Raw genomic sequence first — 13,715 nt, forward strand, 5'->3', positions numbered from 1 at the left:
GCCCTAACCAAATTTGACGGCCGCGTCTGTCCCCCAACGCCTGCCCCAATCCAAGATGGCGTCGGCATCTCCATGGCGACGCCGCGATGTGAGGGCGGGACAGGCGGGGGGGGAGTGTGTGCAGCCTGCGATGGTGTCCGCCGGGAGCCGGCGCCGCAGCCTTTGGTTCCGGGTCCCGGCGGGCGGGCGGGCTGTTCACGTGATGGCGTGAAATTGCGTGCAGCAGTCTGCCATGTCCGTGCTGAAAGATGGCGGACGAGGATGGCGGCGGCGGCGGCGGTGGAGGCGGACGGCCGGATTCCGAAGCCGAGCAGCAGGAACAGCAAGAGTATGAAGAGCCGCAGTTGGGTCCCGCGGCGGCGGTGCCGGTGCTGCCGGTCGCTGTGAGCCTCGCCCGGGGCCCCAGGCTGGTCAAGATCATCAAGTCAGAGACCGGCTACGGCTTTAACGTGCGCGGGCAGGTGAGCGAGGGCGGCCAACTGCGGAGCATCAACGGGGAGCTGTACGCGCCGCTCCAGCACGTCAGCGCCGTGCTCCCGGGCGGCGCCGCCGAGAGGGCCGGGGTCAGGAAGGGAGACCGTATCCTGGAAGTGTGAGTACAACAACAACAACAAGATGTCATTTACAGAGCGCCTTTCACGTCGGGAGGACGTCCCAAAGCGCTGGACAGTTGGGGTAACCCCCACCGTGTCTCGGGGGGGGGGGGGTGATATTGGGGGGGATTGGTGGTGGGAAAGAGGAAAGGTTAATGGGGGGACAAGGTTGAGGGGGGAAAGGTCGGGGGGGGGGAAGATTGAGGGGGAAAGGTCGAGGCAAGGTTGACGGGGGGGGGGGGGAGATAAATAATAGAGGGGAGATGAGGAGCATTGTTTAGCCCAGAGAGTTGTCACGGTCTGGAATGCGCTGCCTGAAAAGGTGGGAACAGATTCAATACCAACTTTCAAAAGGGAATTGGAGAGGTACTTGTAGAGGAAAAATTTGCAGAGATACAGGAGCAGAGCGGGGGAGTGGGGCTGATTGGGCAGCTCTTCCCAACAGCCGGAACAGGCGCGATGGGCCGAATGGCCTTAATATATATTCTAAATGGCGGTGTAAATGAAGAGACTGAGCGTGAACCAACCAGAGGCTTCAGCAGCCGGAGTGACTGAGGGCACAGGCTGGTCTGGTCACTGCTGCCGTGTCTGGGTGGGTGTCACGCCCAATTTGGGCGGGTTGGTGTTACACATGTGTGTGTAAAAAAAGAGAGAAAGGTTTTGGCTAAGCACCTAATTTTATAAATATACTGTACAGTAATTTAATTTCAACCCCCAAAAAAGTGCTCCCCCCCCCCCACCATCTTTTCTTACACCTTTTCAAATTCACTGGCTCTGTTGCCTTATATAGGAGGCAACGCATAATGTTAGGCTACTTTTGGGCTTGTGTTGGTTGACCTTTGCATTATTGGATTTTAATTTTTGGCCACCAGCTACAGGTGAGCCTGATACACTCACCCCCACCCTGACCTTTATACCAACAAGGTGCATTTATACAGAGCCCCTCACTCAGGGCAGCGTCCCAGAGCGCTTGACAGTGGCGGAGCACGATGCTGAGCCGGGGGGAGGTGACCATGGGTAAAGTCAAAGAGAAACATCTTCACGCTTTTACACTTTATACCAAGGGGGTGTGAGATACCAGGAGGCTGTGGGCAAGCACACTCAGCAAAGGTGATGGATTTGGGGGGGTGGGGGAGAGAGGGGAGTGAGTAGGAGCTGAGATATGATGTTAAACCACGTTCCCAGAGACATTGGTCTGTTCAGATGGACTTTAAAGATCCTATGGCATCTCCCAAATAAAATTGGGGAGGCTGGGATTTGAGGTTAAAAGGAATTAAAGGGAAAGTTGACAGATCAGGACACAGGCTGGTCATCTGACATCCTGAGATCAACTCAACCTACTGGTGGCGAGGAGGGGTAAGAGAAGGGGAAGGAGGGGAAGAGAAGAGGGAGTAGGTGAGGAGAGGAGAGAGTGGAGGAAGGAAATGAAAAAGCGGGTAGAAGAAGGGGCAGGAGACGGTAGAGTCAGGGAGAGGAAAGGGGGCAGGGGAAGGAATAGGGTGCAGTTGTGGAGAGGAAGGGAAGATGTACGAGAGGAGAGGGGGTTTGTGAGCGTTTCCTTTGATCGAATCTGATCTCTGGGAGTTGGGGGTGAGCAGGAGCTGAGTAAAGAAAATCCCACCCTCTGCCTCCAGTCGAGAATTAGCATTGCTCGTTTCAGCCGTTCAGTGTTTTATGCAGCCGAGAATCGCTGAAAATCTCATATCATTGATCTCCCTCCCCTGTGTACATCATGGCTATTTATCACTTGGGTCTGATAAGATTTCAGGACGCGAGAGTTAAAATATAAGTTAATTTCTATGGAATAAACGTAGTTTTCTTTAAAATGTTTAGTGGTGGTTTCATGGCTTGTTATAATTAGCCACTCGTTACCTGTTTGTGTTGCCTAAAGAGATGGAAGCCTGCGTTTTTGACTCACGGGGGAAATCAAGGCAACATTTATTCAGACAAGATTTATTCCCTCCTGTTTTAAAATATTTCTATTGTGATCTGAATGGGAGTGAGGTGCTCTGGTATGTTGCTCTGCATATTGCTCCCCAAGCTGAGCTACAGTAAACTTGACTTAATCAGTTCACCTCAGTAAAGCAGAACCCTTCTCTGCTTCCATGCATTGTTGCCACCCGCTGGAAGGGCCTGTCCATCGTGTGTTAATGAGCTTGGGGCTTGCAAAGGAGAAATAAGGCACTTTTGTAACAAGAAATGAGCGCATTTTTGAATAGCTTGAGTCAGCAAATGTATTAGAATGAAGGGGTGGTGTGTCAGAAGGGACCATGTGATGGTGTGACTCCATCTCTTAATATTGTCATAAAATCTGCTAGTTAAAATTCATAGTAAAAGATAAGTCATTGAGGGGTTTGGATGACATTATAACCTAGGAGAGCTGGAGGATTAAATTTGATTTTAAGATCATTTGCAAGAATTTAATTTGCATTTCAGATTTATTAAATTATAGCAAAATTATGTTTGCCATTGTGGTTCCACCTTCCCCCCATCCCAGCATCAGAGTGCTCGGCAGTCATTTGCCTACTTTCTACAATATCACTTTCTACACCATATTTGTGCACCATATTTTATACTATATGTACAGGGTGACCAAAAAGTCATGAAACCATTACAATGCCTAATAAGTCTTAAAGAAATGTTTTTTTTTAGATAATAGGGTAGCTGTAAAATAAGATTTTTTGGTCACCTTTAGTATAAGGAAAATGAAATCCTAGCATATCAGAGCCCCTACTGTGTGACTGAGGTTGCCTCTAGGTTCTAAGAAGGATCTTCTTTCCTCCACCTCTGCACATCACCCACCTCTGACCACACCTCACGCCCACCACTGCTAAAACCTTCGTCCACACCTTCACCACCTCCTGCCTCGATTTCTCCAATGTCCCCCAGCTCCACCATTCACAAAGTCCATTTCAAAACTTATACTCAATACTCGTATTGTTACCTGCACCAAACTCTGTGCCTCTAATCGTGCCAGTCCTTGCTAGGCTGCATTGGCTCTCACAAAACAGATGGATTTCATTATCAAATCACTTCATGCCCTAGAACACACCTCCCTACTTCTCTAACCTGCTCACACCCACTCCTCTATCTGCCCACTTTCACTCAGCTGCATCGGGCTTCCTGCACGTCCCTCATCCCCTCCATTCCACAGTCGTTGGCTGTGCTTTCAGCCACTATGCCCCAAGATGCTGGAACTCTGCCTCAGTCCCCCTGCCTTGTTTCCTCTTTGCCAGTTTTCAAATCACACCTGAAGAACTTCCTCTCCGACCGTTCCTGTGGACACCTCCCCTCTCTCCCAGCTCAGTGTCAAACTACAGCATTGTTAAGTGATCTGAGACACTAGCCAGCGTGAAAGCCATTGTATAAAGTTAAGCTGTTGCTGCCATTGGTGAATGTTGAAATAGCCAGCGGTCAGGACTGTCACTGTCTGCAGCTGGCAATAACAACAACAAATTACATTTACACAGCATCTTTCAGGTTGGGAGGACGTCCCAAGGCGCGGGACAGTCAGCGATTTGGATCCTAGTGATTGGGCGGGGGACGTGAAGCAGCCAGAGCCTGCCGAACAGAGGGAGTGGGTGGGTTGGTAAGGATTTAGCAAGTCACAGGGGTAGGGTGGAACAAGAAAGTAGGATCAGGAGGGGTGGAGGGCAGGAGGGTAGCCCAAGGTGCGGTTGAAGAGGAGGGGCTTGAGACATGCCTTGAAGGAGGCAAGGAAGGGAGCGAGGTGAATGAAGGGATTGTGGGATGGAGTTCCAACAGTGTCAAAGGCAGCAGAGAGATCAAGGAGGATGATGAGAACAGAAGGAGCACTGATCACAGATGGACAAAATGTCGTTTGTTACTTTGACCACAAAAGTACAAAACATTGACCACAAAAGCCCAAAAAGAGATGGGCTGTGAATGTGTTAAACCTTAACTCTATTTAAAACAGATTTGGTACTAGCACAGAGGAGATGATTTGAAGTGTTTCAAAGGAACTCATTTTTTATGCGATTTTTAGAAAGCAATTTTCGCTCTTGCTCGCCACACACTCTGGGCTGAAAGGACAGAACCTGCTACTGCAGAGTGGCCAGGGGAATGACTTTTCTGATACTACTTCTGCCCCCTCTTGTCTTGTGGCTGTGAACCTGACCAGTGCTTCTCCACAACAGTAAGATAGTTGCTGTTGGGAATAGGATGTACATATGCTTTGAATTGTTTTGACAATGTGATGAGGTACTGATATCAAAAGCAAGTATTATTATTACAGGAAGGGAAGGTTTTGTTCTCTGTCTCTGTTTTGTGTAACTATTTTTGCTTAAGCACTTTCTGTGGGCTGTTGCTTTATAGGTCATTTTGGAGAAGTTCCTACAATAGGCAAGGGAGGGGGCGTGGTGATGGAGTTTCAGAGGGTGGTGGCCGAGAGACTGAAGGCCCAACCGCCGATGGTGGAGTGGGGGACATGGAACCTGCTGAGCAGAGGGAGTGGGTGGGTTGGTAAGGTTTTAGCAAGTCACAGGGGGAAGGTGGAACAAGAAATTGGAGTTTTTAAAATTTAAAACAAGGTTCTAGCTTGCTGTGTCAGATCATATTACAATCAAAGGTAATCACCTGGACCTCTGCCAGCGCTGCTCTGATTGGTTGCTCTGTGGACTGTGGTGCGTTAGGGTATCGCAAGATGCCCCTCTTGCCCCATCTCACCATCGTGGAGTCCTGTGGCTCAGTGGTTAGAGCACTCGCTTTGCAAGTGAGAGACCTGAGTTCAATTCCAGGCAGAGGGCGAAACCTTGGGCAAGTTTCCTTACTCCACACAGAGCCTAATAATAATCCCTCCAAAAACCCCAAACAGTAATAAATTGGTCATTTTCAATCCATGACTGTTTGTGGGACATTGCTGTGCGCAATTGGCTGCCGCGTTCGCCCACAATCGCCCACAAATATACAGTCAATTCACTTTACAGTATATTCTGTGAAGAGCTTTGGGATGTCGAGAAGACGTGAAAAGCACTATATCAAATGCAAGGATTATTATTATTATTATTTGTTAACGGCTGGGGAACACCCTGACCCTAATGGGCATGGCTGAGATTGTGTATAGGGAATCATGTTGGCAACATAACTTGGTTACCTGACGTGGCACTCTTAATTTTTCCATGGCATTAAGACAGTTGCAGCTGAATGCACTGGTGGAATGAGTCAGGAAGTGTGAGGTCTGCTGACGGTAATGTCTTGTTCACAGAGGTACAGTATTAATAAATACCTCGGGCTGTAGCTATGCTGGTGACCTATAAACGGGCACCATTCCCTCACAAATTAAGAGGAACCAATTGTAGACTTTGTGTTACCTCTGTTTCAGATTTATTGCCCTCTGTTAATCAAATGAGGAATAGAACTGAACTTGAACCTTTGTTTTGAAGCCGATGGACTGTGAACAACAGTATTTGGGTCAGACATTGAAAATGTTGCCAGAGTGGCCTTTGTACCCTTTACATTCCATGTGTTAGCTGCTTGCATTAAATCCAATGTAAAAAAAAATTCCCTGCAATTTTGGCGTATTAGATGTGTTGCTATAAGCTCTCCGAGAACTCCTTTATAGATGAAAATCTATTTAAGTGCTTCATTTACGAGTAATAAACTTATGGAACAGGCTCCCTAAGGAGACGGTGCAAGCGGAAGATGTTGTTTGTTTCAAGAACAAATCATATAAACTATATGAGACATGACATGTCTAGTGACTGTGAGAATGGTGGAAGGCGAACCAGATGGACCTTTGTCTTCCTTTGCTAGCAAATTCTTACGTTCTTCTGTTTGTGGGAAAGCCACTATGTAAATGCAAGTTATTTCAGTGCAGGGGGTGAAAGAACAGTGGTATCCTACAGGTGGTTAGAATGTGGAATTCACTACTGAAAGCTGTGGTTGAAGCAAAAAGCATCAACATAGTTAATAATAATTATAATCCTTGTATTTGATACAGCACCTTATCACTTATTTTAGTCATCTCAAAACGCTTCAAAGAATATACTGTAAAGTGAATTGACTGTATTTTGTGGGTGAAACGCAGCAGCCAATTGCGCACAGCAGCGTCCGTCCCACAAACCGTCGTGTTTCAAGTTCTAATTGGCTGTTTTGAAGGGATTATTGTCCCCGGAAAAGCAATCCGCTAATCAACTAAACTGGGTTCCTACTTACTGCAAGGTAAACAGGTGTGTGGAGTTTCGCCCTGCCGGGAATTGAACCCATCTCTTGCTTGCGTGGTGTGAGCTCTATCCACGAGTTAGGAGGTAACTTGATGCATACATGAGAAGGGAATAGGAGAGGGGAATAGGAGGGGTGGGGGCTTGTGCAGAGTATAAACACCAGCTTGGGTAGGGTTAGTATTTTTCACTCTATGTAACAAAGAGGTTGTATTATACAGTAATACAGTGCCAATGGAGTGACAGTGTGGTGAATAGCTGCCTGGGCTCTCAGGCCAGCCGGTTAAGATTGAAACATAACCTGTAGAGGGAAACAGCATTTCTTGTATTTTAATGAGGACAAGTGGCTGCCTTCAAGAATCTGTTCAAATCTGAGGTTTTACTGTTAGGAGTTTTTTTTAAAACAAGGCAAATACTGGTTCTCCCTGAACCCTCCTTTGCCTGTGTCCTCTTCAAGTTTCTCTCCAATTCCATTTTGAAAGTTGTTATTGAATCTGTTTCCACCCTTTCAGGCAGTGCATTCCAGACCGTGACAACTCTCTGTAAAGCAATTTCTCCTCATCTCCCCTCTGGTTCTTTTGCCAATTATCATAAATCTGTGTGCCCTGGTTACCGATATAGTTTCTCCCTATCTACTCTATCAAAACCCCTCATAATTTTGCCGTCCGCAGTACCTCAGTGTTGCCTTCCCAGAGGTGAGGCAGAGCCCGAACAGCTGGCTTTCTGTGCATCCAGACATTTTCTTATTGGAAACAAATGCTCTGCTTGCATGTGAGAGCTTAACTTGGCTCCACTGAGTGCTGGTGTAGCAAAGGCTGCTATTCATCATTATGCTCTCTCTGACTGGTATGTAATGTATTTAAAGTAAGGATGTACCTATGCAAAACTCAAGGTTAGGGCATTGCATGTTATCACAATGTGGAACCAGTTATCATGAAGTTGCGTTTGTCATAAGACTTATTACAATACGACAAAAGTAAATGACTGCTGTGAAATAGAACTATATAGAGTACACTTCCATTCACCTTGTAAGAATTTTCAGGATTGTATGAGCTCAATGAGCAGATATCGATAGACGCAAAAGGCTGTCCCAGGTTAGTTGTCACAGCTCACTAGTTAAACTCACTATCTTCAAGTCCCATCTCAAGACCCTCCTCTTCAATCGTGCCTTTGGTCACCCTCCTTCCCCCCCCGCTCTATACCCTCTCTGATCCCGACCCCCAGCTCGGGTCCAAAATGCTGATAATCCAGTGCTTTGGGACTCTTCCTGACGTGAAAGCCGCTATACAAATGAAATGTTGTTGTTGTATCTTACTAGTGTACAGATTGATCATGGTGGGGAGGGATCCTTGAACTGCTAAAGCACTTCCCTGTATGTTTTGCTTTAAAAAGCCTCTTTGTCCTACTATATTCCAAGGCCAAACACACTAGAACATTCATAGTGTACATTCTGAATCAAATGTTTAAATTTTCACGCTGGTGCAGAAATGCCACCGAAGTCCTCAAAGTGTGAAGCAAATTAAAGAACTGACTAATGCTATTTTACGTGTGTGTTTGGTGGGGGGCAGGCCCAGGCTAAGCCTATTGGTGGAGCAGTAGGGTGGTGCGAGATGCACTTTGTGCAGGACACACCCAGGACAGAATGGGAAAGGTTTGGGCAGTTTTGTTTTGAAGTTTCTGTTTTGAAGCCACACATCCTTCTGAGAAAAAGCTTCAATGGAACAAGACTCCAGGAGACCTCGACCTTACTTATTAGTGTTTAGCTTCTACTTTGTGTGGTTGTATTTTTTGGGTCAGCCGGGTACCTGACACTTACAGAAACCCATTACAACAACAACTTGCATTTGTATAGTGTCCCTTACTAAGGTAGCTGATTTGACCACTTAATGCTGACTGGAAAGGGAGGGAAATGACTGAAGGCACATCGAAGGAAAGTCTTTAGGTGTGATTTGAAGATGGGCAAAGAGTAGGAAAAATGGAGGGACTGAGGCATGGAGTTCTGGAGATTTGGAGCGTAGAGTCTGAAAACACGGGCGCCAATTGGGGAGCAGAGGGGATGAGGAACTTGCAGAAAACGACAACAAAATGCATTTACACAACGCCTTTCATATCAAGAGGACATCCCAACATGCTGGACAATCAAGGATTTTCACCCAAACTGGGGGTTGGATCAACGGGTGGGAAGAGGACTGAAAGCACAGTCGAAGAGGAAAGTCTTGAGACAGAGACAGGGAAGGGGTATGAGGGAGGGACTCTGTGATGGAGTTCCACAGGGTGGGGCCAGAGAGGCTGAAGGCCCAAAGGTCAATGGTGGACAGGAAGTTGTCGCTGAGCAGAGAGAGCAGGGAGTCAGTAGAGCCTGGCAAGGACTGGGGTGATGGAAGTACGAGTGACGATACGGGTGGCAGAGTTTTGAATCATTTGGACCTTGTTAATAGTGGAGCTGGGGAGGCCAGTGAGGAATAGTGGAAAATCGAGGCGGGCGGTGACAAAAGCGTGAATGAGAGTATCAGCAGCTTTTAAAGTAAGGCAGGGTGAAGGCAGGTGATGTGACGGTGGAAGAAAGCAGTCCTGATTAGGTACTGGATGTGGGATATGAAGGATAATTAAAGAATTACGGAAATCCATCACCTGCTTTTAGAGTATCCAAACCAGACAGTTCTATGCATGCCACCTGCACGGGGAAATTCCGGTGTTCAAAATGGGATGTGCATTCTCTCCCCTGGGGATGCATTAGACTTGCCTAATTCCAGAGAGTTGGCAAGAGCCAAGACTTGGGGACCCCAGGGTGTGGAGTCTAACCAGCAGATATGGAGGTTGGCCTGGTACCTCATCCAAGCAGCAATTTTTTTATGTGCGAGACTTAATGGTCAGCAAGGTATTCAAACCAAGTGTCCCAGGGGGGTCCTGTAGCTCAGTGGTTAGAGCACTCGCTTTGCAGGCGAGAGACCTGAGTTCAATTCCAGGCAGAGGGTGAAACCTTGGGCAAGTTTCCTTACTCCACACAGAGCCTAATAATAATCCCTCCAAAACCAAAAACAATAATAAATTGGTCATTTTCGATCTACGACTGTTTGTGGGACATTGCTGTGCGCAATTGGCTGCCGCGTTCGCCCACAAATATATAGTCAATTCACTTTACAGTGTGTTCTGTGAAGCGCTTTGGGACGTCCTCCCGACGTGAAAAGCGCTATATCAAATGCAAGGATTATTATTATTATAAATCACACCATGTTTTCTTCCCTTTCTTGGAGGTATCTGAGGTATCTAGACTCCACCTTGCTTTTATTAGGCTGCAATTCTGAAGATGTCAGACACATATTGCCCAAGTGGTCCTTATTTATGTGTGATGGTTGGCAGTGAGTACTGGTGGGCTATTAAATACAATACAAAATTAAACTTGTATTGTGCCTTTCATGTTGGGAGGACGTTCCAAGGCCTGGACAGTCATGGTCGTGATCAGGAAGGGTGGCTGGAGGCTCAATCGAAAAGGAGGGTTTTGAGGCGCTACTTGAAGGAGGCAAGGGATGGAGTGAGACGGAGGGAATGTGGGTTGGAGTTCCATAGAGTGGGGGCAGAAAGGCTGAAGGCCCGACCGCTGATGGTGGGGTTGGCCAGGCAGAGGATGTGGAACAGACCGCAGCCTGCTGAGCGGAGGGAGCAGACAGGTTGATATGGGGTCAGCAGGTCACAAAGGTAGAGAGAGGCAAGGCCGTGGTAGGCCTTGAAGGCCAGGACGAGAATTTTGAACTCTATTCTCTGGGGGGAATGGGAGCCAGTGGAGCCGTGCGAGGGTGGGGGTGATGGGGTTACGGGGCTTGGTGCAGGCGAGGACACGAGCTGCAGAGTTCTGGATGATCTGCAGCTTGTGGAGGGAAGAGTTGGGAAGGTCAAGCAAGGAGTTGGGACAAAAACAGAGAGAGCTGGGAAAACTCAGCAGGTCAGTCAGCATCTATGGAGAAAGGAAAGTGAGTCAACGTTTTGGGTCCACGACCCTTCGTCCGACTCGAGTCAATGTTTCGGGTCCACGACAGGGAGCTGGCGTAGTCAAACCTAGATGTGGTGAAAGCATGGATGAGGATTTTGGTGCCTGAGGGGTGAGGCAGTAGTGGTGCCGAACAATGTTGCCGAGGTGGGGGAAGACAGAGCAGATCACGGTACGGATGTGGGGTAGAAAGGATACTTGAGGGTCAAACAAGACACCAAGATTCTGGGCTGGCTCAGTGAGGTGGAGTGTGCATCCCATTCCTTGGAGAGCATCGAGCCAAGCCCATTCCTATTCTGACCTAATTTTCCAGTAAGGGTCTCTGAATAGCAACCAGGAGTGTGAATTCTAGTTAATCCTTACCTAACCAGGAGCATTGAAGCTAACTGTAACTACCTCCCCACACCCCTGCCTAACCGCTGCCATGGCTGAGATCATCCTAACTCACTGCATGCACAAAGGTAATGCTTTGTCCACTGGCTCCCCATCCCCCAGAGAATAGAGTTCAAAAGGGGCATAGAATACAAAAATAAGGAGGTGATGATGAACCTGGTTTAGCCTCAACTAGAGACGGTGTTCAGTTCTGGGCCCCGCACTTTAGGAAGGATGTCAAGGCATCGGAGAGGGTGCCAAGGAGATTTACCAGGATGGCACCAGGAATGAGAGACTTCAGTTATGTGGAGAGACTAGAGAAGCTAGGATTGTTCTCCTCGAAGCAGAGAAGGTTGAGGGGAGATTTAATAGAAGTGTTCAAAATTATGAGGAGATTTGATGGGGAGAAATGGTTTCCACTGGTGGGTGGGTTGGTAAATCGAGGACACAGATTTAAGATAGTTGTCAAACGAACCAGAGGGGAGATGAGAAATGTTTTCACACAGCGAGTTGTTTGGATCTGAAATGCATTGCTTGAAACGGTGGTGGGAGCAGATTCCATAACAACTTTCAAGAGAGAAGTGGATAGATACTTCGGGAGGAGAAATTTGTAAGGCTATGGGGAGAGAGTTGGCACGGACACATGGGCCGAATGGCCTCCTTCTGTGCTGTATAATTCTATGATTCTAAAATCCTCACCCTTGGCTTCAAGGCCCTCCAAGGCCCTTCCTATCTCTGACCTGCTAACCCCATATCAACCTGTCTGCTCCATTCGCTCAGCAGGTTCTGGGCTACTCCACATCCCCTGCTTGGCCTGCCCCACCATCGGGAGTCGAGCCTTCAGTCTCTCTGCCCCCGACTTCTTCTGCTTGAAAGAATTTGGTGGGTTTTATTGGTTGACTTTGGGCATAAATGCATTGCCCTTTAATATGCCATTAGTTGATTATCAATTGGAAATCTGAATCAATAAGACCACAGAGATGGCATTTTGGGGGAACTAAAAGTAATAATAATATTATGCCTCGTGGCTATCATGCCATTCAATGCTGACTCAAATAACTACTACTACATAATAATAATGATCCTTGCTTGATATAGCGCTTTTCATGTCCTCTAGACGTCTCAAAGCGCTTCACAGAAGCGTAAAGTGAATTGACTATATTTGTGGACGAAACGCGACAGCCAATTGCGCACAGCAGTGTCCCACAAACAGTCGTGGATTGGGTGACCAAATTGTTTCTTCATTTATTTTGAAGGATTATTATCCCCGGAAAAACGATACATCAATCGACTAACATCTGGGTTCCTACTTACGCTTGTGTGGAGTAAGGAAACTTGGCAAACATTTCGCCCTGCCCGGGAATTAAAACAAGATCTCTCACTTGCGAGGCGAGTGCTCGAACTACTGAGCTACAGGACTCCAGAGCTATAGGTTGTGTTATTGTATTGAGTTTGGCCTGAGACTGGAGTTCAGGCAAGTCATCGGGTCACATTACATGCCCGTGTAGCNTTTTTCTGCATCTGAATTTGGTGCTTTGCATAAGGTGTAAATACTGTTGTGGGAAAACCTCTGACTTGCCCAGCCTTGACCTTGATGAGACAAATTCTTAAAGTAATAACCTATTAAAATTCCTCTTCCTATTAATGGATTTGAGAGCTTTAGTTATGCCAGGATGATTGGATGAAATGTTCAGTGAATTTGGCAGTTCTATGACTGTTCATTTTAAAACAAATCAGAGGATCTCTAACTTGTCCAGGCCCTCCCTCACTGATTGTTTCACACTCTCTAGCTTATTTGAATTTGTAGCTTTGAATGTGTTTTCATAAATATTGATAGTATAAAATTCATTTTATGCAACATCTTGTCCAACAATAATTTAACACCGAGTCTTCAGTTGTCCAAATTGGTCATTATTTCTGTATGGCAGCTGAGGTGACCAAACCATTGACTGTGTATGTTAAAGCTTTGGTGAGGTTTAACAGTCTGTCTGAGAGCCACTACCATGGTGCCATCTATTAATGATGTAGTTGATTTAAACACAATTTGCTTCTCAGTCTGGGAATGAACTACATTTTTTTCTAGAGTTGGTGTAAACTGAGAGTGGTGCCTTTTTAAGCCTATAATGTTTGTTATTTGGAAGTCTGGATCAACAAGACCTCCTCTTCCTCTGGCCCTCCAACCGCAGCCATCCTGATGCAGCTGTCAAGCTGCTGAATGACCTTCAATTTCAATGCTCCATAACCTTCAATTTCCAGCTCCCGTGAAATCCAGGGTTGTTTCCAAACCCACCCGCTCCACCTACAACAGTCATCACAAACCCAGACGCTCGAGCGCAGATGGCAGAAATAGGGCCTCACGATTCACTGACAGCTGTGGCTCGAGCTCCTCCTCACCCACCACCTCTCCCTTCCACATGCCACAACTGACTTTTACTCCAAAGTCATCCTGGAGGCCAACAACAACCCAAGACGCTGTTTTCCACTGTCCACCACCTCCTACTTGCACCCCCTTAAGCTCCCTCTATCCTCACATCAAACGCCAAATCCGAAGAAGTGTAGACTTCTTCACCTCCCTCCGTGTCTCCT

General features: G+C 47.0%; 1 protein-coding gene across 1 annotated transcript in view; it reads left to right on the forward strand.

Annotated features, from left to right (window-relative positions):
• Positions 1-235: 235 nt before the first annotated feature.
• Positions 236-13,715, forward strand: part of LOC103188201 (sorting nexin 27) — an 80,362-nt gene continuing 66,882 nt past the window's right edge. Inside the window, exon 1 of the mRNA XM_042342961.1 lies at positions 236-592. Coding sequence (XP_042198895.1) covers positions 249-592 — 344 coding nt within the window. The 5' untranslated portion in view covers positions 236-248. The remainder of the gene's footprint in view (positions 593-13,715) is intronic.

This window comes from Callorhinchus milii, unplaced genomic scaffold (assembly GCF_018977255.1).
Source record: "Callorhinchus milii isolate IMCB2004 unplaced genomic scaffold, IMCB_Cmil_1.0 Scaffold22, whole genome shotgun sequence".
NCBI classification, from domain to species: Eukaryota; Metazoa; Chordata; class Chondrichthyes; order Chimaeriformes; family Callorhinchidae; genus Callorhinchus; species Callorhinchus milii.